The sequence below is a fragment of the Haliotis rufescens genome, unplaced genomic scaffold (assembly GCF_023055435.1).
Source record: "Haliotis rufescens isolate VD_foot unplaced genomic scaffold, xgHalRufe1.0.p SCAF_17, whole genome shotgun sequence".
Taxonomy (NCBI): Eukaryota; Metazoa; Mollusca; class Gastropoda; order Lepetellida; family Haliotidae; genus Haliotis; species Haliotis rufescens.
This window is the reverse complement of record NW_025963857.1, coordinates 238,857-264,393: the sequence shown is the minus strand read 5'-3', so window position 1 is coordinate 264,393 and position 25,537 is coordinate 238,857. Positions and strand designations below refer to the sequence as shown.

The window sequence follows — 25,537 nt, the reverse complement described above, 5'->3', positions numbered from 1 at the left end:
CCCGGGTTTGATTTCCCACATGGGTACAATGACTGAAGCCCAATTCTGGTCCCCAATCAAAGCCCATGCTAAAAGTGGTGTAAAACCATTCTCACTCACAGTAAGGGCTGGGCAGAAGGGAACATAAGACTGAGACAGACTATTCAAGGGTCCTACAAAAGGTGTTAGTATTTTCTACAACTGCTACTTATTAGTTGAATTGACTTTTGTGGTCAAGGGTTTGGCCCAGGTTCAATTCCCCACATGGGTACAATGTGTGAAGCCCATTTCTGGTGTCCTCTGACGCGTTATTGCTGGAATATTGCTAAAGGCAGTGTAAGACCATACTCACTCTCTCCTGAGAACTGTGTTGTATATATGATGTATTTGCTGTTGTGTTGTATATATGATGTATTTGCTGTTGTGTTGTATATATGACGTCTTTGCTGTTGTGTTGTATATATGACGTATTTGCTGTTGTGTTGTATATATGACGTATTTGCTGTTGTGTTGTATATATGATGTATTTGCTGTTGTGTTGTATATATGATGTATTTGCTGTTGTGTTGTAACAGGGTACAGAGGAGACTGTGCGGGTCGTCTCTATGGACAAGGACTTCCATGTCGACTGTTATCATTGTGAGGTAAGAGTTATCTCCCTTTTCAATCCTAACGCATCGTCATAGCGACATCCATCATCATGTCAACTTGCAGACTAACCCCTCAAAACACTGAGATGTCTCTGTCAGAATCTGTGTCACACATTACTTAGAGAGGAGATGGTTAGAGTTTGAAAGAAAAACTTGGCACCCACGGAACCTTGTGTTCTTTGAGTACAAATGACACATTGAGTAAAACAAACAGTTTAAATCCAGTTTAAGTAATTTAATTGACATCATGCTAATTCTGAAGATCTCTTATCACACCTTTGAATGGTTCTTATGATCCTATATTACAAAACCTCTATTTCATCATTGCCTGGAATTCTGTCATTCGGTTATCATCACACAATAAAATCTTCAGATTTTCAACCAAAGTCTTCTTCACTGTTAACCATCCATAAGTTGTGCAAGTACAATAGATCTTAGGGCTCCTTGGTGATATGACTGGCAAGACGTCTGATGAGTAGAGACATCTCAAGCATCAGTCATGCACTAACCTGAGTATTGTATCAGTGTCTGTATGTCAATGCATAGCTATAGAGGAAGAGTGGATGTGGGTACGAGAGCGGATATTGTTGATCAACCATGGTAGCACCAGGCATGGAGGCGGATAGCTTGCATCGTAGGACTAGCTAGACCACGACTTGTCGATGTAACACTTCATGTGGAGATGTGTTGATGTTGTGTGAGGTCAGGAGAATGCACTAATGCCGCACCGGTGAACCTCTAATGGCAGTCTTGGATCGGGCTAGAGTTTACACCACAGAGATTCAGTCATTCTGAAGAAGCTTATGGCAAGTTAAGTTCTTGGCCTTGCTTCCAGAATTATATGTCTTGGGAACCTAGAATTAGAAGGAGTGTTTTTTAATTGGTCAGTGCATCAGGCTTCCTGTTGACCTGAGGAGCTGCTCGCTAGGGGACAAAATGTTTTGCTAAATATTATTTATTGATTTATGATGCACAGGTAATTCCAAAAGTTTAAGTAATCAATGAGTCTGTTTTGTCGTTCAAATGAATGTTTAGGACAAAAGTCTTAAGAAAACCACTCAAATTGAAGTCACTTAAAACATATGTATTATTTGCTGTCAAATGTTTTGCAAACTTTCTTGTATGTGACGCTTTGATATTCATTGACATCAAACTTTTCATCTCTGCATTTGTACAATATAAAGTATTTTGTACAATATTTTTAAATAAAAAAACTAAAGACTCCTCATGCTCCGGGTATATATGAGTGTAGTAGTCAAGGGGAGACAACTCTGTATTGTATATGAATCCTGTTCTGCTACAGAGAAAGAATGAATGGCTGTTAGGTGTTAACGATGGTGAGGGAGCATATAAACGATGGTGAGGGAGCATATAAACGATGGTGAGGGAGCATATATTCGTGTTGTTTGCCTTCACACATCTGCTTCTCTTTCAGGGCAAAAGAAAATCGGCTGAGCTGTATGCTCAAATATAAAGCAAAATAAGGGTTAATATTAGTTCAAGTAGACTTTCCCCCTTTTCCTAGCTTGGATAGCTCCTGGTCCTGGTGTCCTGGCATTGGTCTTATTGCATTGAACATAACACGTGTTGGATGCTGACTAGAAATTAACCATTGAAAACAACTGTAGTCTGCAGCTGCCTATGAGTTGATACAGTAGAAAGGGTGTTATCCTTGATGTAGTTGCAGTTTGTGCAAGTTGGTTTTGTAGAAATTTGATTGCTAATTTGTGCATACTTCCTTTTCTTGCATTTTTCATTCCAACCTGTTCTGAAATTGAACCTGATTGCATTCTTCCCATTCACAGTAGTTTTAAGACTTTGACTTTGCACCCAGATTGTACTTATTTCCATATAAAAAAAATAATATCTAGTCAGTAAAGATTGTGTTGGTACAGAAGGACAGACTGAAACTTCTGATCCTGGTTTTAAGTACCTGTTTAACATAAGATGACAAATGCATGACCTGTGGTTTTCCTTCAAAGATTTAGCGGTTGTGACAGGATGGAAGTATTGAGACACTCACTTAGTACGATGATCCATAGCTGACTGAACACTTAGGAGCTTCTTAAAATGAACTCACTAGTTTTATTTTAGTTTTAGAGTCACTTAGACAATTTTCATTTCTCTCTTTGCATTTCTTCAACATTTGACAATATTATGTGATCACATTGCTGTCAGTGGGGCGTCCTACACTGGACCTAGTATTTCAGATTTCATGATATATTCATGGACTATCAAGAAGTCACAGAATAAAAAAAAAAGAATTGACCTCACTAGAATTAACTTTGGACATTATGATTGGGCAACAGAATCTCTATGCCGTACTTCTATTGGACTTCATGAAATATTTAACTTGAACTGACCAGCATTCAATTCAGACATTTTGATTGGGCAAGACAACCCTTATGCTGCATTCTGATTGGACATACATTTATCACTGGTTCATCTAATCCAGTGGGACGTCGATGTAAAGATGGCAATACTCATGTACAGGAACTTCTTAGTGCATGCCAGCTTACATAGCCCATCATTCATGCTTGCCTCAATCATTTTCTCATTCATTCCATGTTTTGATATTTGCTGTATCAGATTGTGTTTTGTTGTTTACAATGTTTTTTTAAGTACATATAGTGGCATATTGCTGCTTATTAAGTCCGTCGTACGTGTGTACATGTTTATTCTGCTTCCTGCTTTCACAGATAGATGGGAAGCCAGGGACGTAAGGTATTCTCCTGGTTGTAGTTTCCCACCAACTCAGTAGCATGTTTTAGGTTTTTTGAAAAGCAAGGATTTTGTTCATTTTTCAATGGTTACATTTTAAGTATTTTTTTCGTTTGTTCAAAATGTCTGAGGTGCTTGCTTTAATCATCTTGTGACACCTGATAGACGGAGAGTATATTCTAGAAATACACAACACCCTCTCTCCATCCCCTTATCCAACAGTGTTTATTATTAACTGTTTACTCTGGGTAACTGGTTTTTATCTTAATATTTTCCATTCTAAAAAGAAAGAATTTGTTGCTGTTTTACGTCTTTGTCAATTTCCAGATATTTCTCTTCTGTTTTATCCAAGAAAGATAGCATTGCCCCAACCTTATAGCAAATATATATAATAAAGTCTCCTATATAAGCCTAACTGTAGATACAGTCCCATTGCCTATAGCTATTAGATGTTTTGGCTAATTGACCCCTCCTAATTCCTACCCGACCTATCTATCATCATTATCATCTAACTGATCTACTTTTCAAAGAAATTTTAATAATTTCATTACTTTTGTTTGGGAATACTTGTAATATGAATTATGTCTACTGAGAATATGCATGTGATCAGATAGTCACTTTTACAGCACGGCTATGGGGAAGTCAGAAGTTTTCCTACAAATAGTTGACACATTTATGACAGTCCAAGGGAGACAACTCTGTTTGGAAGCACAACCAATATATTAATGTAAAGATTTTATAACCTATAGACATTGCATGCAGGTCATGAGTACATGGTGTAGAACATATTGAATATTCCTGTGTATTCCTGAGTACTTGGTGTAGAACATATTGAATATTCCTGAGTACATGGTGTAGAACATATTGAATATTCCTGTGTATTCCTGAGTACCTGGTGTAGAACATATTGAATATTCCTGTGTATTCCTGAGTACCTGGTGTAGAACATATTGAATATTCCTGTGTATTCCTGAGTACATGGTGTAGAACATATTGAATATTCCTGTGTATTCCTGAGTACATGGTGTAGAACATATTGAATATTCCTGAGTACATGGTGTAGAACATATTGAATATTCCTGTGTATTCCTGAGTACATGGTGTAGAACATATTGAATATTCCTGTGTATTCCTGAGTACATGGTGTAGAACATATTGAATATTCCTGTGTATTCCTGAGTACATGGTGTAGAACATATTGAATATTCCTGTGTATTCCTGAGTACATGGTGTAGAACATATTGAATATTCCTGTGTATTCCTGAGTACATGGTGTAGAACATATTGAATATTCCTGTGTATTCCTGAGTACATCGTGTAGAACATATTGAATAATTTTCATGATGTGTATTCCTTGTTAAGTATCAACATATGCATATCATTGTATCAGTGATACTTAAATATATATTTACTGTACATTGTATTTGAATCCATTTCAACTACATTTACTTATCAATGAAACACTTAGCTGTTCACTAATTGTTTCTGACTATTCAATACGGATGATTGTGCAACCAAAGACGGATATCCACTATACTGAATATGTATGTGATAAATGTATTTACTGAACCTCTTCTACACCAGGATACATTCTAGTAGACTGTTGGTGTATACACAGTATCACTTCACTAGTACACTGGCTACTGGTTGCCACATTGTTAGGGTTGAAGCCAATATTGTACCTATATGCATGACATCACGCATTTACTCCGCATGTCACGAGGGCATGACGCCCATATCACACACGTCATGAGTCTGTCATGCCTAGGGAGGACCATGTATGTATTGTATGAGTTGTGCTACTAGCTGATTAACACTGAACACTTTTAAACATTGACATTTTCTTAAAAGGACTGTAGTCTCATAAGCTAGGATTAGATCTGATTTCGACTGGCTAAACTTTCTTTGACACAGATTGTAATCAAGTAACATACTAACTGGATGAATAATTAAGTTTGCAACTGACATTTCCTCAATACATCTTTTTAGTTTTCAATCCACACCAAACAGACACACTATGATGTAACTGAAATACTGTTCTAAGCATCGTCAAAACAAACTCCCTGACTCTTCAATAACACCAATGTTGAGACATACTTTTGTTAGAAAGCCAGTATTTTACATTAACTAAACATGAAATCAGTTGAATGCTGAAGTTCAATTCCCTCCTAAACACAATGCCCTCTGGTTTGTGCAACATCGGGGGCATGAGAGTTGTGGACATGACCTGTTGTAAGAGTAACACACACAAGCCTGCATCTGATTGAATGCCTGGTATATGAACACTAATCTGTGAAAATAACGTTCCTGTGGTGTGATTAACTTGCCTGTGCTCCCGTCTGTCTGTACTGCTGATCTAGACTTAACAGTATCAGACCTCCTATCTGGGTAGTTAGCAGTAGAACTCATGGAACCGGCATAGCCATGTTATGTGATGGGAGTAGCTGTTCAAGTAGATTCTATATTACGTAACATACAAAATTTAAAAAAAAAATTGAAACATATTTGCTTCTTTTGAAGTATTATTTTTCTCTTTTTAAGAATAATTTAATACATTATCTTTATTAAATTAATAGAAGATGATGTAGTAGAGAGTGATAATTGTTTAACGCCGCATCAGCAATCTTGCAGCTATTCATGGCGAAAGAAGATACTGTAATATAATTTTATCTATTTTTTACACTTAACCTTTTTATCTGAATTATTTTATTCGAATTTGAATTGTCAGGTTTTATCAATAATTGGTGTCCCGATTTGTAACTTGTATTATGTGTTTCAGGACTGTGGTATCCAACTCACAGACGAACCAGACAAGCGATGTTATCCACTTGAGGAGCACCTGTTCTGCCGAGGCTGTCACATCGCGAGGCTCAACATCCAGTACCCTGATGAACAGTTTTACATAGACCCACTCACATTCAACATTCAGAAAAAGTCGGATCGACATGGAGGTTCAGGGATCATCACAGTGGCGCCATCTAGCTATGCAGCAGTTGCTATCAACACGGGGTCCATACCCATTATAAACTCGGACAGAAATCGGGGAGGGGAGGAGATTCAAAATGGAGGCCATAATTTCGATTACCAATATGGTGGCCCTCCTCCTTATGCTGCCCCGAACAAACTGACACAAGGCCCACCGAAGCCGGGTACCAAATATCACATCACAGACTTATAGTTGTCATTGACATAGTTTTAGTGCAAATATATATATTTATTTTCTTATATCGTGTGATCGCCATTGAACAAATGGGTGTAGAGAGAGGTTGACGTATCAGGTGATAAAGGGAGATCACTCTCAGGTGATAAAGGGAGATCACTCTGCAGCTGAGTGAGTGCATTTTGGACAGCATTGTTGATTGTGATGCCGCGGGATTCCCTGTATGGACAAAGTGTGTGGTTAACTTCAGGAGGCTGAGTTGGCTTCATGGAGGGTATAGACATGGCTTTGTATCAACAATTGTGTTTGCAGACTGTCTCAAAACTTTGTTTCCCGGAAACTTTGCATATTTCAGCGTACATGTTAAGATGAGCTACGCTGTCTCCAGAGTGAATGTGATGTTACTTTTGTTTTTTTAATTTCAGGTGGTTGTGCTTGCTCTTCAGTTCTAGGGTTATGTTGATGGAAATTTTGCTTGTGGATTTCCTATAGCCACGTCTTTCATTTCAACCCAAACTTTCATCAGTTTCATCCATTTTCATATCTTAAGAATCTCTCTCCTGTGTATCCAAAAGTGATGTGTCATATGTTTTGTGAGTGAAACAACATTAGGAAGAAATTATATATAAAGAATAATTTAGATAAATATATTTTATTTAGCTGGAGATGTGGTCTCAGTTGACAAGAACACTGTATTTGACATATGCGACTTGGGCTCTTTAATGTCACACATGGTAAACAAGCTTGTAACAATCCTAATGACACGGGCCAGCCCTTTGAGCATCTATAATAGTGTTGCCTGGCAACACAAGGAAGTTGGATTCCCCCAGCCTTGTGTGGGTAGAAGATGCTGAAGTCACATCACCTTTCATGCTGTGACTAGGAGAGCTTGGTGGTTCATCAACTTGTAGTTTCTATATGATTACAAGACTATGGGAACCATATTTGCATGATGCATACAGGCTGCTGTCATACAGCTGGAATATTGCTGAGTGCGGCATTAAACAACAAACAAAATTCGAACCTATTTGGCCAGCAATCCAAATCAAGTGCCGAGAAGTGTCTTCATGCATCCAGTCGAGCACATGGCAATACTGTGGAACCATCTTCTGGTGATAACACAGTCAGCACAGACTGCCATGGGCGACAATGTACACCTGAGTTCAAAGAGAGGTTTTAATAAAAAAATACTTAACCTCTATTAAATCATTGTCATAAATCCTGAATTTTGGCTGTCATCACACTTAAGAAAATACTTTGATTTTCCACATAGGTCCTCTTCACTGTCAGCTGTCCATAATCAGTTGTGCAAGTAATAGTGTCTTCAGGATCAATCTTTTCATATTTTGGTGGGGTTCATATTTTTGGGGAGACAAAATATTTCATACAACTATTTTTCTGAAAGGAGACAATTATTTTTTACACAGTACATTTTTTTCGGGACATCTGTCGTGCCTTCAAATTTATATTTTTTTGACATTTTTGTCTATTAAATTTATATTTATTTGGAACAAATGGTTATATTTTCTACAGTCCAAGGGCCTCCAAGAATATGACATGGTGGGGTCCTCTCTTGCCATGCTCAATGCTGTTGTAGGGGCACCTGTCCACCTGTCCACTCTGTGCCGTAGCAGGACCAAGTCGCTATGTCACATACATCGTGTTTCTGAAAGTCAAGATTGTTCGCCGAACATGCATTTTCTCTCTTTCGCATAATGTGTCACAGAGATTGGTTGGATGGGTTCGTGATTGGTTTGTACAGCTTCTTCTAGTGCCAGAAATGTGATGATTTGTTGCCTGCTAGTGCTGCTTGATATATGGTAACCAGAGAACTAGCCAGTTTGTTACATCTATCATGTTGAATGTCAGATGAATAGTTTTGTTGAACATCATATGAATAGTTAAGTTGAACATCAAATGAATAGTAACGTTGAATGTCAAATGAATAGTTACATTGAACATCAAATCAATAGTAATGTTGAACATCAAATGAATACTTATGTTGAAAAGAATTGGTTGTTTCAGATCAATTCTTTCGGTCCCCTGTGATGAAAAAAAATATGAAAACCGGTTGTATGGGACATATGTGAAGACACGTAAGGTTTCTGACACGTGTGATGTCAGTGCTCCTGGGCGCCTTTCACAAAGTGATCGTAGCTACGACTGTCCTAAATCTGTTACAGTATAGGCTTGTTGTGATCGTCGTAGTGTTAGATCAGTTGTTGAAACGGGCCCCAATCCCGGGTGATGCATGATCCTAGTGCTGTACTGAGTCACCTTGACAACAACATGGGTGAAAATCTGTTTGTGAAACTGTCAATGCCAAAAATAACATGCTTTGTCTGACCTGCCTATTTCATTTGAATTATATTGTGAGATGCTATGCGATGGTTCTGCATCTGTGTAGAAAGGTGCCTCTGTGTTGGACACAGATTTCTGAAACATGCATGAGGCCGGCTCAAGGCTTATTGTTACATAAGTTGTCCATTGCTCAACCTTGAGGCTGTAATCTTCAGGTTCGTTCAATATTTATTGCAGGTGTATGTCTTGATGACATTGTTCAGATAGGACTTATTTATTGCAGGGAAGGAGGAACAGATTGGGTAGATTAATTTATAACATATAGACCATAATGAATTAAAAACAACTGCTACAGTTTAACTCATGAAAATAATTACTTTGAGATGGATGATATCTGTAATGGCTGCCAGCCTCATGCAGGTACCGGTATTCGCAGCGTGGGGACTCCAGGGATGTCCTCAGCTCGCCACAAGACTAACGACGATTGGGTGGTCACAGTGTTGGACTGGGCTGACCTAGCGCCATCTCTCCTGATCATGAGGATTGTTGCTGATGCTATCAGTCACTGGTTTGTCTGGTCCAGGCTACTGTGATTCTTTGAATATTGCTGACTGTGCGAGACAATGACACTCATCCACTAGTGGTTTGTTCGTTGTTGTTTAATGCCACACTCAGCAATATTCCTGCTATATGATGGTGGTCTGTAAATAAGCGTCTGGATGAGACAATCCAGTGACTGACATTGATCTATGCAATTGGCCTACAACAGCATGCAATCAAGCAAATGACTTAGCCAGACCACACGCTACAGTTAGCCGCCTCTTCCGACAAGCAGGGGCTGCTGGGGACCTATTTTCTTACCCGGATTCCCCATGTGTGTCACTCACCAGTACTGCCACTACCAGAGAAGTCAAGCTGGGAGTAGGGGCTTGCTGTGCTTGTGTAAGATGAAACCCATCTTTGATGTCTGAGGTGAAATTCTATGAAACATCACACAGTTTCTATATTAGTTTCTAATGTTTAATTTATTGTGGTCTAAAGTTTGTGTGCGTGGCGTACCTTGTATGTGTTCATGGAGATGTCTATCAATGTAAAGGAAACGAAAGTGCAATATTGAAGATTATTTATTACCTTTCATCCCTGCCTCAGTACATGATTCCATCAACTTCCTGTTAGTGTCCCTCTGCTTCGTCGCCTAGCAACCATCTTGTAGTAGGGGAATCATTATATTAACGAAGTCTTCCTTGTTTGTGATTCGACAGACAAATGAAATTTGTTTGTTTTAACGATGTATTATACATGATGGGGATATGTCCGTGGTGACACCTGTCGACCAGGTGGACATGTTGATGTTGTGTCGGATTTGTGATGCAAAGATATTTTTAGCCAAAATACCAAGCTTCCTACTAACAATGTTTGCTGTGTTCCTGCAGGGTGGAGATCGTGGATGGTCTGTTCAGTCTTATTAAAGCATGTATAACCCATGTGGCGGACCAAATAGGGGTGTTTAGAATAAGCTTTAATTGTATATTTAAGTGACTCAAGTTCTAAACGATGGCTGGATGAATAAATATTTATATATGTCAGAACTTTGAGAAGCATATCTCCTGTTACCAAATGTGATAGAAGTACTTAGTCAGTTAAGTATGGTCTTGTGAAAATTGTTTATTCCAGATCAATTCTATTGATTGTTGCACAAATATTCTTTGCCAATATCAACATAGGGCAGCCCCCCCCCCCACACACACACAAAAAAATGGTAGTCAAATGACAAAGATAATTAAATGTAATATATAAATTTTCATAGCCAGAATTCTGAAAATACTAGTTCATAAAAATATTAAAAACTTCAACAGATTTTAGTTAAAGTTGAAACCGTATGACCAGCAATCAGGGTTGAAATAACAAGTTAGTGCATTCTGTGTGGCATCACTTATGTCTTTAATGCAGACAATAAACTTGGCTGGTCAAGAAAATTTTGTCCTTTCTTCATGTACATGTAGATACATGGCTTCTGGGGTGCTGTGTGGTCAGTGTAGGAAGTACTGGTCGGCCATAAACAGTTGTTTATTGTCAAAGTTGGAAATTAGTGTTACGCTGCAACGAAGCAGAAGTGTGAAAATCAAGATTCAAGGTTTCAAATAGTTGTCACTTCATCAGTACCAGAGAACCATGATGGTTATATGTCCTTCATTTGTAATCATGTGACACCAGTTGGTAATCATAAGCTCCAAGTTCATAGCCACCAAGATATTGCAGTATACACATCGTTGAGGTTGGAGATTGAATGTAACCATTCATTGTGAATGTACCATTGTAATTTATGCTCCCTACCATCATTCCTAGATATTTCATCATGGTACACAATATACACCATACAAACCAGTACGGGTTGTTGACTGACTGTATACAGCAGTCCTCCTATAGCCAGCATACTGCAGTGTCTGTGGTGTTCCACAGGGAGTGAATACCACCAGGCCAACCAGTGAATGATCATCAGTTACATAGAAAATATCACTCAATTATTACATAGAATTAGTTGTTATGATGGTGTTCAGCTGTCATACAAGTTATGTCAGGTTTAGCATGGATTTTGTGCAAGCAAAATACTTCATAAGTAAAACAATCAAAATGTACTTGTATTGGTGATCAAATCAAAACAAATCTTTGTTTTTACCAACGAATATGTATGTTAAGTTTTTATTCATCCACAGCAGACTAAAATTGAAAGCATTACATGCTCTTCTGGTGATACTGCTCTCTGGGTTTATATTTGCATGACAAGTGAATAAATGTGTATATTTCCCCCCCCCCTAGATCTGTGCCCTGTGAAGATGTCTCCTATATTTTGTTAGAATCTGTGTAAAGAACTGCTTTAATATGAATACAGCTTGTAAGGTAGTCAGCTCTTACATACTGTCATTTTCAAAGTGTTGAAATTGGATTTTGAAAAAGTAAAGTGAAAAGATTTTAACCATTTATCTAGCAAAATATACTGATGGAAACAAGGCATAAAGATGTTGCAGAATAATGATTGCTGCTCAATAAAAGGGCTCCATCGTGTCTCGGAAAATGTCGCGAAGTATTTGTACCTGATCATGTTCATTACTTTTCGGATTTCTTTGGAGAAATAAAAGGAATTTAAACCAAATATATACTTTCTTTGTCAGCCATTCGTTTCATTTTCTCCATCAGTATGTCAAAAGAAAAAAATCTTTTCAGTTAACACTAGCTTGCTACAAGGTATACGAGGAAGGTTTTGCTGTAATCCTGTTATCAAGGCGGAGAGTGACAGTGTGTAAGGCTGTGCTGCTCATACCGATGCATTTTACGCCAAGCTTCTTGTGGACGTTGTCGGCGATGTTGACAACGCTGCAGTGAGCCAGGAGGAACACCATGGGCCTCATGTGATCAATGTTATAATAATTATTTTCAGTTTAGTTCTATTTAATTTTTTGCTGAAGACTTGGTTAGAAAGCCAAAGTTGTAAGGACTTTGTTTTGGTAAAAATATTCTGTCATAAAATTGGTGTTTGTTTTTCTTGTTCAGAAGTTGCTGCTGCATTAAGAGATTCTTGAGAGTGGATGATAAATAGAATCTCACCCTCGTGTGTTTTGATATCAAGTATATATCAACACTTGTCGATAAAGATTGAAAATTGAGGCTTATCGAGTCATGTTAAAAAATGTGTGATTCATTGCTGGAAACACGACAAAAGAGAAGTAAACTGACAAAATCCTGGCACTACCACGCCACAATAATGAAGCTGACACGAGGTACTGATGCGAAGAAGTCTTAAAACGTTCATTTCGGCAGACTGCTTCAGAATCACATTATATCACATTATGAAGAGGAAAAAGGGTTATTGTCAACCTAGGAATCACCAGACTCTGGAGTACTCTTACAGATGACATTCATGCTGCTTAACAGACGTCAATTTCTTTTTTTACTTCTTGGCCATTCCTGGGTCAGCTCACTCAGGTTTGAACTTGAAGGTCTCCAGCTCTCGCTTTGTGGCAGTAGATTTACACAACATGCTGACAAGTTAGGGTTCCTTCGTTCGTGAATAGTGGATTTCGGAATTGGATTTTGAGGAGAACCCAATGCAATGCACGAAGATGCATCTGCAGCACAGTGGGGGTGTTGATGGCAACAGGAAATGATTGATTTGTTTTCAAACTAAGCAGTTTCTTGCTTGGTTAACTGTGCCAAGATGCAGAGATATGATATGTTGATTTGAGGTTTTCATCCCTTGAGAAAAAACACACAAAGATATGCTCAAGAACATACTTTAAGGAAAAATCCTATTTTCACCTTGTTAAAGTCTGTACAATGTTTGGCATCAGGTTGAGATATCTTCAGTTTGGACTGGGGCTGGGGCTGGGGCTGGGGCTGGGGCTGGGGCTGGGGCTTTGGCTGGGGCTTTGTCCCCACGGGTCGAAGGAACAAAGATTTGTGTGGTTGAATAACTAAACATTTTTTGTAATAATTTATTTTACTCATTCAAAAGAACTCAAAAGTAGTTTTGTACAAAAATCTGTAAAATTGGACATTGTGTACATCTTTATCTCAAACATGTCTTAAACATGAGCTCAGGAATATATTCGTGATACTTGCATAGAAGCTTTACCCAATTGCTCCACGAGATGTGATCAACATTCACCATCACCTAACACCATTCACACATGTAAATGGACCAATGGGAAAACATCTGTTCTATTTCATCTGGCTGCACAGAAGCTCCACCTGTGCACCCACAAGATCTGTATTTTACCATGAATCAATATATAAATACATTTAAAACATTAACTACCTGATGATAAAATGACTCATGATAAGAACAGTGCTATACTATCTGTCATTACTGATGGTGCTGGGCACACACCATCATGTGGAGAATCAGGGTCACTTGTTTTTGTATCTAGCATTTCCATGTCAACATTGCATTATATATAATGATATTACATCATGAGTTACATGAGCAATAAAATGATGTTTCTCAGACAAATACCAGGGAGAATATGCCCAACCCTAAAGTTCTAGATGCTTTACACAATCATGGTATAAAACAGACATCATAAATGATGAAATATAAATTCTTAAATATACACAAATATACACAAATATACATAAATATGTATAAATATGAATGTGAGTGAGACGTTTAACCACTTGACTTTAAGTCAGGTGAGCTAAAATAATGAACAACAAGTGTATGTTGAGTTTTCTAATCAAGGTCACATTGGCTACAGGTTCGGGAAGTTGTGGAGATGTCAGTGGCCATACCGCTGCATGTTGGCAATATGCTTCTTTGTGTCCCATCTGCAACAGCAAGGAGAGTGAGTGAGTGAGTGAGTGAGTTAGGTTTTAATGCCGTGTTTAACAGTATTCCAGTTATATCATGTGTCTGCCTAATATGGGAGACAAGCTGAAGTGATGCAGGTCTCAGACATTTACCACTTTGGTGAAACCCACAAACACGGGTATGGTGCTGACAAATCTAGAAACATAATCACGGCAAACTGGAATTCGAATCCCTAATCAAAAGTTTCACAACTCAGCACAGAAATTGTGGCACCTTAGAGGACGGCACCACAGCAAGGAGTAGGGAGGTCTATTGGAACTTGAATCGAAGGTCCCCCTAAATCCATTTTAACAAAATGACTTTGACTCTTGATTTCCTCCATACTTCGGCACCCCGTCAGAATACATGGACCAGCTCTGAGACAAGCCTTGGTACCCAACAGTTGCAGGAAGGGTAATCATGACAACGCAGTGACACAGCCGTAATAAAGCTGGCTGGTGTGGTGTGTGGTCGTACCCTCACTGTACTAACCAACGCTATGATTGATCTGGACACAAATGTCCGAGATGGAGCTGGCTGGTGTGGCGTGTGGTCGTACCCTCACTACTAACTTCTACTTTGATTGAATTATACACACGTCCGAGATGGAGCTGGCTGGTGTGGCGTGTGGTCACACCCTCACTACTAACCAATGCTATGATTAATCTCGACACACACGTCCGAGATGGAGCTGGCTGGTGTGGCGTGTGGTCACACCCTCACTACTAACCAATGCTATGATTAATCTAGACACACACGTCCGAGATGGAGCTGAAAGACAGCAGCTTATGGTATCCCTAACATCATTCACTCACGCACTCAGTCCCCCACAAATACCTTTCACGTTCCTTTTCCGGTGAGCTTGGAAGAAGAGAGACATGTTAGTTGGTGGTGCAGCCATCTGTGTGACACTGACAGCGCTTGTGTCCACAAACACTTGCAACAAACAGGACACTGACAGCGCTTGTGTACACAAACACTTGCAACAAACAGGACACTGACAGCGCTTGGGTCCACAAACACTTGCAACAAACAGGACACTGACAGCGCTTGGGTCCACAAACACTTGCAACAAACGGGACACTGACAGCGCTTGTGTACACAAACACTTGCAACAAACGGGACACTGACAGCGCTTGTGTACACAAACACTTGCAACAAACAGGACACTGACAGCGCTTGTGTACATAAACACTTGCAACAAACAGGACACTGACAGCGCTTGTGTACACAAACACTTGCAACAAACAGGACACTGACAGCGCTCGTGTACACAAACACTTGCAACAAACAGGACACTGACAGCGCTCGTGTACACAAACACTTGCAACAAACAGGTTAATGGTGCATGGCTCTTGTTACCTGTTGTGTTCAGGATCCAAACTGTTCTACGGGTATAATGAGTGAGTGAGTGAGTTAGGTTTAATGCCGATTTCAACAGTATTCCAGTTATATCATGGCGTGTCAGCTTGATGTGGGAGGAAAGTCTGAAGTGATGCTGGCCTCAGACGTTTACCACTTTGGTGAAACCCACACAGGTATGGTGCTGACAAACCTAGAAACTTAATGGGGGCGAACCGGGATTCAAACCAACAGTCATAGGGTTCTGGTGTGCCCAAAGGATGCAACTCTGCACATTGAATAGCAGCGCCTTAGACGACTGGTCCAACCGTGCCCCCTCTCTGGGTAAAATGACATTTTTACAAACAATTACATCATTAAGTGACAGCAAACACTAGGTGCTACAAGAAAGCCAGGAAGCTCTCCAAAAGACTTCACAAATTGCTGAGACCACGATAAAATTGATCTTTTTTATCATGAATGATTGAGTTTATTTCCTAACACTGGTTTCACCGCTGTAGTCAGGGTGTTGGGACGGACCACCCCTTCACTAGGTATTACATCGTAGTCAGGGTGTTGGGACGGACCACCCCTTCACTAGGTATTACATCGTAGTCAGGGTGTTGGGACGGACCACCCCTTCACTAGGTATTACATCGTAGTCAGGGTGTTGGGACGGACCACCCCTTCACTAGGTATCAGATCGTAGTCAGAGTGTTGGGACGGACCACCCCTTCACTAGGTATCAGATCGTAGTCAGGGTGTTGGGACGGACCACCCCTTCACTAGGTATCAGATCGTAGTCAGAGTGTTGGGACGGACCACCCCTTCACTAGGTATCAGATCGTAGTCAGAGTGTTGGGACGGACCACCCCTTCACTAGGTATCAGATAGTAGTCAGGGTGTTGGGACGGACCACCCCTTCACTAGGTATCAGATCGTAGTCAGAGTGTTGGGACGGACCACCCCTTCACTAGGTATCAGATCGTAGTCAGAGTGTTGGGACGGACCACCCCTTCACTAGGTATCAGATAGTAGTCAGAGTGTTGGGACGGACCACCCCTTCACGAGGTATCACAGCTGTAGATGTGTTAGATAGACTTCCATGTACAGAATTGAAATCACAACAAATTACAATAAGCACACTATCTATAAGTATAAGGATACAAACGCAAGGTTTAACCTGCTACATATTGGCTAAACATGCTGAATATCTACAATAATGGCAAACACACTTAATAAAAAATAAAGACTTTATTCCATTGTAAAAGTCAAATATCAGGCAAAAAGCATATATCACAGACTACCGGAGGGACTGGCAATATCATCTTCCACTTGTCAAACACAGAAAGAGTCATGTAAGTGGGGGTTTCCTGTATTTGTTTTGTCATTTTGGACAAATTTATATGATATAATAAAAGCAGGAACACTTTTATTTCACAGTTTAAGCTCAACTGACCCAAGTGACGTTCAAACAAACCAGATCCAAATGGCTTTGTAGCTCACCTGAAGTTTCTGGAATATTTGTAGCAGATCATAGACATCATTGTCAGTGCCACATGCCACATATCTACTAACATCAACATGCATGATGACAGATGCAGATATGGCAGAGTAGTGGGCAAAAATGATGTTTCAATATGGCTGTCACGGTGGCCATGTGAAAAGTTAGATCCGAATCTTGTGAGACAATGTATTATATATAGACCCAATTTCAGCTTGGTAACCTCATGGGTTTCATAGGAGTTGGGAAAGATCCTTGCAGACAATGGACATCTCGTTATGCCATAAGTTCACTTAAATGGAGAGTTGAGGGGAGTTAGCAAGTGGGATCCAACATTGACATCTCTGACTGGGGAAACGCTGCTTGTCATGACGACCTCCTGCACTGAGTGACCCGTGAAGATCCGGGTTAAAACTTCAGTGTCTCATGCTTGTCGTAAGAGATCCGGAGGTCAGACTCACTGACTTGGTTGATGCATCTCATCGTATTCAAATTGCGTAGATCAATGCTCATATTAATCACTGGATTGTCTGGTCCACAACCGGATATTTACAGACCGTCATCATATAGCTTGAATAATGCTGAGTGCGGTGTTAAACAAACAAGCAAAAAACAAACAAACAAACAAAACTTTCAGCACACTTGAACATAGGCACAACATGGGAAGGTTTCTAACCAATAACCTATGTACTTCCATGAGACCCCAGTCTATCTGTGGAGCTACTGGGATAACAAGATCTGAACCAACCTTCTTGACAACCTCCTCATATCTGTCTGGATTTGTTCTCTATTGACAAAAAGTTGGCAGAGAAGTCTTACAGCCACCCAGACAGGTCTGAGGTGACCCAGTCACACAACGTCACCAAGAAATAGCCATCCTCCTGTATCCAGGGCATTGTATCCTCATTCTGTGATGATTCTGTACCCTGGTTGTTTTGTTTGGAGGCCTTTTGCTCAATGCTAAAATGCTCAAAATAGACGTCCAATCCAAATACACTGTACTTTCGTGAGTTGAACAAGCAGCGATATCTCGACTTTTGCTTGCCGTCTCAAATACACCAGGAACTCCTTGTTGCATTGACCTCCCTCCCCCATCTTAGTACTGGGGACAACGTATGATATGACACATCATTTACATACATCGACGGCTCACTCGGATGAGGCTACAATTTTGAATGTTGATCTGTGCAAAACTCACTTTCAGAAGAGGCATTTTCATTCAATGGTTGTTGATTTCAAAAGAGATATATCCTGTGCTAAGTTAGAGATAAAAGAGACACAGGTTGTGATGTCACTTCCCACAACAACCAAATGTTAGCGAATGAGTCCATGTATTGATTATGATACAACGGAGTGAGTATTGTTTTACGCCACTTTTAGCAATATCAGTCTCTGGACACCAGAAATGGGCTTCACACATTGTACCCATGTTGGGAATCAAACCCGAGTCTTCGACGTGATGAGCGAACGCTTTAACCACTAGACTACTTGACCGCCCCTGGGTACAACGGAGATACAATAACCTGGATAAAGGAAGATGGGATATATCAGACACTCCACACACCATCTGTGGTGATCGTCTTCATCAGTTTGTGGGACACATTTTATATGGAACGACATTAATCACTTGACTGAAATGACATGAATTATTCATTACCCACAATTTCAGTGATATACTTAAACATGCTGTCTGTTAACTTGTTTGAAACGACACAAACCCTAATTTAAATTACATATTTTCTAGTTATACAACAGATGAAAAAAACTTTTATCAAACTGATAGCAAAAACAGTGTACGGTAACAATGTCATATTACCATAACAATACTGGTATTATAAACATTAAGTATATACATTAAGATGGTATATCATGGTCTATAAATCATGAAATTAATGCAATTATGAAATCAATGTGAAAATTGTGTCCCTCGCTCGCATTAATAAAGTGATACTGTTTGATTGGCATTCTAACTGTTTGATACGATAATGTCTGGACACATCAGAGTACGGTATATTGTCATGTCAGGGTTCACTGCACATGGGCAGAAGCAATGACATGTATAACAAAGCTTCCAGGAAACAGTGTAACTGAGGGCTAGACTTAGTGCTTCTCACCGAGTTCAGGGTCAAGCGTGATCAGTTTGTTTACACAAGTTAATCAAGCAGTTACAGCAGTGGCCGTCCATGAATGACGACATCATTGTTCCTGGGAACTGGTCAAATAACCTAATAATTACAAGTAAAACACTGCACCCCCACGTAGTGAATATATTCATTACAGTAACAGCAGTTGTGGTGAATACGTAACACTGCACCCCCACGTAGTGTATACATAACATTGCACCCCAACGTAGTGTATACGTAACACTGCACCCCCACGTAGTGTATACATAACATTGCACCCCCACGTGGTGAATATATTCAGTACAGTAACAGCAGTTGTAGTGTATACATAACACTGCACCCCCACGTAGTGTATACATAACACTGCACCCCCACGTAGTGTATACATAACATTGCACCCCCACATGGTGAATATATTCAGTACAGTAACAGCAGTTGTAGTGTATACATAACACTGCACCCCCACGTAGTGTATACATAACACTGCACCCCCACGTAGTGTATACATAACACTGCACCCCCACGTGGTGAATATATTCAGTACAGTAACAGCAGTTGTAGTGTATACATAACACTGCACCCCCACGTGGTGAATATATTCAGTACAGTAACAGCAGATGTAGTGTATACATAACACTGCACCCCCACGTAGTGTATACATAACACTGCACCCCCATGTAGTGAATATATTCAGTACAGTAACAGCAGTTGTAGTGTATACATAACACTGCACCCCCACGTGGTGAATATATTCAGTACAGTAACAGCAGATGTAGTGTATACATAACACTGCACCCCCACGTGGTGAATATATTCAGTACAGTAACAGCAGATGTAGTGTATACATAACACTGCACCCCCACGTAGTGTATACATAACACTGCACCCCCACGTGGTGAATATATTCAGTACAGTAACAGCAGTTGTAGTGTATACATAACACTGCACCCCCACGTGGTGAATATATTCAGTACAGTAACAGCAGATGTAGTGTATACATAACACTGCACCCCCATGTAGTGAATATATTCAGTACAGTAACAGCAGATGTAGTGTATACATAACACTGCACCCCCATGTAGTGTATACATAACACTGCACCCCCATGTAGTGTATACATAACACTGCACCCCCATGTAGTGTATACATAACACTGCACCCCCACGTAGTGTATACATAACACTGCACCCCCATGTAGTGAATATATTCAGTACAGTAACAGCAGTTGTAGTGTATACATAACACTGCACCCCCATGTAGTGTATACATAACACTGCACCCCCATGTAGTGTATACATAACACTGCACCCCCATGTAGTGTATACATAACACTGCACCCCCATGTAGTGTATACATAACACTGCACCCCCATGTAGTGTATACATAACACTGCACCCCCACGTGGTGAATATATTCAGTACAGTAACAGCAGATGTAGTGTATACATAACACTGCACCCCCATGTAGTGTATACATAACACTGCACCCCCATGTAGTGTATACATAACACTGCACCCCCATGTAGTGTATACATAACACTGCACCCCCACGTAGTGTATACATAACACTGCACCCCCATGTAGTGAATATATTCAGTACAGTAACAGCAGTTGTAGTGTATACATAACACTGCACCCCCACGTGGTGAATATATTCAGTACAGTAACAGCATATGTAGTGTATACATAACACTGCACCCCCATGTAGTGAATATATTCAGTACAGTAACAGCAGTTGTGGTGAATACGTAACACTGCACCCCCACGTGGTGAATATATTCAGTACAGTAACAGCAGATGTAGTGTATACATAACACTGCACCCCCATGTAGTGAATATATTCAGTACAGTAACAGCAGTTGTAGTGTATACATAACACTGCACCCCCACGTGGTGAATATATTCAGTACAGTAACAGCAGATGTAGTGTATACATAACACTGCACCCCCATGTAGTGAATATATTCAGTACAGTAACAGCAGATGTAGTGTATACATAACACTGCACCCCCATGTAGTGAATATATTCAGTACAGTAACAGCAGTTGTAGTGTATACATAACACTGCACCCCCACGTGGTGAATATATTCAGTACAGTAACAGCAGATGTAGTGTATACATAACACTGCACCCCCATGTAGTGAATATATTCAGTACAGTAACAGCAGATGTAGTGTATACATAACACTGCACCCCCATGTAGTGAATATATTCAGTACAGTAACAGCAGTTGAAGTGTATACATAACACTGCACCCCCATGTAGTGAATATATTCAGTACAGTAACAGCAGATGTAGTGTATACATAACACTGCACCCCCACGTAGTGAATATATTCAGTACAGTGACAGCAGTTGTGGTGAATACGTAACACTGCACCCCCACGTAGTGTATACATAACACTGCACCCCCACGTAGTGAATATATTCAGTACAGTAACAGCAGTTGTGGTGAATACGTAACACTGCACCCCCAAGTAGTGTATACATAACACTGCACCCCCATGTAGTGTATACATAACACTGCACCCCCATGTAGTGTATACATAACACTGCACCCCCACGTAGTGAATATATTCAGTACAGTAACAGCAGTTGTGGTGAATACGTAACACTGCACCCCCAAGTAGTGTATACATAACACTGCACCCCCACGTAGTGTATACATAACACTGCACCCCCACGTAGTGTATACATAACATTGCACCCCCACGTGGTGAATATATTCAGTACAGTAACAGCAGTTGTGGTGAATACGTAACACTGCACCCCCAAGTAGTGTATACATAACACTGCACCCCCATGTAGTGTATACATAACACTGCACCCCCATGTAGTGTATACATAACACTGCACCCCCACGTAGTGAATATATTCAGTACAGTAACAGCAGTTGTGGTGAATACGTAACACTGCACCCCCAAGTAGTGTATACATAACACTGCACCCCCACGTAGTGTATACATAACACTGCACCCCCACGTGGTGAATATATTCAGTACAGTAACAGCAGTTGTGGTGAATACATAACACTGCACCCCCATGTAGTGAATATATTCAGTACAGTAACAGCAGTTGTGGTGAATACGTAACACTGCACCCCCACGTGGTGAATATATTCAGTACAGTAACAGCAGTTGTGGTGAATACGTAACACTGCACCCCCACGTGGTGAATATATTCAGTACAGTAACAGCAGTTGTGGTGAATACGTAACACTGCACCCCCACGTGGTGAATATATTCAGTACAGTAACAGCAGTTGTGGTGAATACGTAACACTGCACCCCCACGTGGTGAATATATTCAGTACAGTAACAGCAGTTGTGGTGAATACGTAACACTGCACCCCCACGTGGTGAATATATTCAGTACAGTAACAGCAGTTGTGGTGAATACGTAACACTGCACCCCCACGTGGTGAATATATTCAGTACAGTAACAGCAGTTGTGGTGAATACATAACACTGCACCCCCACGTGGTGAATATATTCAGTACAGTAACAGCAGTTGTGGTGAATACGTAACACTGCACCCCCAAGTAGTGTATACATAACACTGCACCCCCACGTAGTGTATACATAACACTGCACCCCCACGTAGTGAATATATTCAGTACAGTAACAGCAGTTGTGGTGAATACGTAACACTGCACCCCCAAGTAGTGTATACATAACACTGCACCCCCACGTAGTGTATACATAACACTGCACCCCCACGTAGTGTATACATAACATTGCACCCCCACGTAGTGATTATATTCAGTACAGTAACAGCAGTTGTGGTGAATACGTAACACTGCACCCCCAAGTAGTGTATACATAACACTGCACCCCCAAGTAGTGTATACATAACACTGCACCCCCACGTAGTGTATACATAACATTGCACCCCCACGTAGTGAATATATTCAGTACAGTAACAGCAGTTGTGGTGAATACGTAACACTGCACCCCCACGTAGTGAATACATAACATTGCACCCCCACGTAGTGAATATATTCAGTACAGTAACAGCAGTTGTGGTGAATACGTAACACTGCACCCCCAAGTAGTGTATACATAACACTGCACCCCCACGTAGTGTATACATAACACTGCACCCCCACGTAGTGAATATATTCAGTACAGTAACAGCAGTTGTGGTGAATACGTAACACTGCACCCCCAAGTAGTGTATACATAACACTGCACCCCCATGTAGTGTATACATAACACTGCACCCCCACGTAGTGAATATATTCAGTACAGTAACTCATGTAAAACTTAGAACCTTGGTAAATCTTGGTCGGTGGTATATGGTCTCTGGGTGACCTGACCTATCTCATTTGAATATGTCTTCATTCAGAATTTCCTGCTTTTGATTTCATGGACGTTTGATCACATCTCAAGCAGTTGAAGTCGAGTTAGTGAGGATATTATTCAATCAATCAGTTATCACCCCATATACTCTGTCACTAAGTCTACAGTCTCGGTGTTATGATTTGCTGATTAGATTTAAAAGTTTAAGCGTAGGGCTACTTGCACTGATTTCATGACACATTCTAGGTCAGGGGTCGACACTTCAATAAATTGGTGATGCATTAATTTCATAATTTTCAGAATACAACATTGGTTGACACATCAAGATATATCAATTTGAAAATACTGATGAAGACGGGACGAGAGGAACTAACTTTCGTTACCACGTGATAAGAGACATTTAGGTCAGTATATTTCAAATTGAAATAAAAATCTGTAAAATAAGAAATTAAATTTGTATTTTAGACCAATGCAAATATATTAACTCAAATGAACATAGTAGAACTTTAAAGTGGATCATAATCTTTCTCCTTCAAACAATCTAAGTTTAATAAATAATCCCATAATCCATAGTGCTACTCATGCAATAAGCACTGTGCTCAAATCAAATGTTCATGCATAGTTAATCCATTTCCACTGCAGCAAAGGTGAAGGTCACTGAGATCGGGTATGTGAAGGGCAGGTCAGCAGGGTCAGGTCAGAGGTCACGGGTTGTTAGGGTGCTCCAAGGTGAAATAAAGACAAGGTGACCTACTTTGGTTTTGAGTCTTTTTTCTTTAGTTTAGGTTTCTGGAGTGTGATGAGCATGAATGCTGGCGGGAGTGGACCACGGAGAAATACTGGGTTGGTGACGTCTTGAACCATTATGACATAATCTCCTGGAAAGCAAACAAACTAGCATGTACCTCCATGTGAAATCATTGACAACAAACTACAGTTTGTGTGACACTCCTGGGCCCACTTGCACAAAGCGATCTTAGCGCTAAGACTATTGTAAGCCTATGTCAAAGTATGGGAGTTAGGCTCATCTTAGCGCTAAGACTATTGGTAAGTCTATGTCAAAGTATGGGAGTTACGCTCATCTTAGCGCTAAGACTATTGTAAGCCTATGTCAAAGTTTGGGAGTTATGCTCATCTTAGCGCTAAGATCGCTTGGTGCTTGGTCACCAGATATATTAGTTTGCCTGACATGGGGTTCCACAAGTCTTGACCTTATTGCCGTCTGACTTGTCACCAGACATTTCTTGAGAACCAAGAGGAATTATCATCAATCGTTGATTGAAACATGTCTGATCCACAGAGTGTATTTGGAACACATTAGTTCTGTCTGGTCATGTACAAGTTAAACAAACAGTAACACGCTTCCACATTCACATTGAATTGTATCAGAAATACCTGGTCGAGCAAATTTCTCATCCATAATATTTTCCGAACTTGTTTTATCCCTGCCGTCTTTTCTGGAATGTTTACCATCTGAAATAAAAGAATCAGATACAAAAACTCTCTGCAAAAACAAAAACGCCCCGCGAATATATACGTAACTTGACCTCCAAGCTTTACTGGTAGTAAATGCAACTCCAAGTAGTTACTGTCTGATATACTGATATACTGACCAACCTGCTGAATAATATCGTCACCCTGCTGGTATACTTGTCAGCCTGCTGGTATACTCATCAACCTGCTGATAATATCGTCACCCTGCTGATATACTCGTCACCCTGCTGATATGCTCGTCACCCTGCTGATAATATCGTCACCCTGCTGATATACTCATCACCCTGCTGGTATACTTGTCACCCTGCTGGTATACTCATCAACCTGCTGATAATATCGTCACCCTGCTGATAATATCGTCACCCTGCTGATATACTCGTCACCCTGCTGGTATACTCGTCACCCTGCTGGTATACTCGTCACCCTGCTGGTAATATCGTCACCCTGCTGATATACTCGTCACCCTGCTGATATACTCGTCACCCTGCTGGTATACTCGTCACCCTGCTGGTATACTCGTCACCCTGCTGGTAATATCGTCACCCTGCTGAAATACTCGTCACCCTGCTGATAATATCGTCACCCTGCTGGTATACTTGTCACCCTGCTGGTATACTCGTC

The 25,537-nt window shown here is 40.3% G+C and overlaps 2 protein-coding genes across 7 annotated transcripts in view; one reads left to right on the top strand and one right to left on the bottom strand.

The window, feature by feature from the left end:
* LOC124112861 (LIM domain-containing protein jub-like) overlaps positions 1 to 12,336 on the top strand; it is a 58,051-nt gene extending 45,715 nt beyond the window's left edge. The window contains exons 7-9 of one of the 4 annotated variants that reach the window (XM_046473149.2): positions 555 to 623; positions 2,065 to 2,115; positions 6,130 to 6,265. In XM_046473149.2, coding sequence (XP_046329105.1) covers positions 555 to 623; positions 2,065 to 2,103 — 108 coding nt within the window. In that variant the 3' untranslated portion in view covers positions 2,104 to 2,115; positions 6,130 to 6,265. Of the gene's footprint in view, positions 1 to 554; positions 624 to 2,064; positions 2,116 to 3,328; positions 3,354 to 6,129 lie in introns of those variants that run through there. The other 3 variants (XM_046473222.2, XM_048397382.1, XM_046473067.2) reach the window with 3 other exon arrangements.
* Positions 12,337 to 13,231: 895 nt separating this feature from the next.
* Positions 13,232 to 25,537, bottom strand: part of LOC124113056 (MORN repeat-containing protein 1-like) — a 32,862-nt gene continuing 20,556 nt past the window's right edge. For 2 of the 3 annotated variants that reach the window (XM_046473341.2, XM_046473403.2), the window contains 4 exons: positions 24,818 to 24,895; positions 24,177 to 24,300; positions 14,993 to 15,016; positions 13,232 to 14,133 (listed from right to left, as the gene is read on the bottom strand). In XM_046473341.2, the coding sequence (XP_046329297.1) occupies positions 14,085 to 14,133; positions 14,993 to 15,016; positions 24,177 to 24,300; positions 24,818 to 24,895 (275 nt within the window). In that variant the 3' untranslated portion in view covers positions 13,232 to 14,084. The remainder of the gene's footprint in view (positions 14,134 to 14,992; positions 15,017 to 24,176; positions 24,301 to 24,817; positions 24,896 to 25,537) is intronic. The other variant, XM_046473480.2, reaches the window with a different exon arrangement.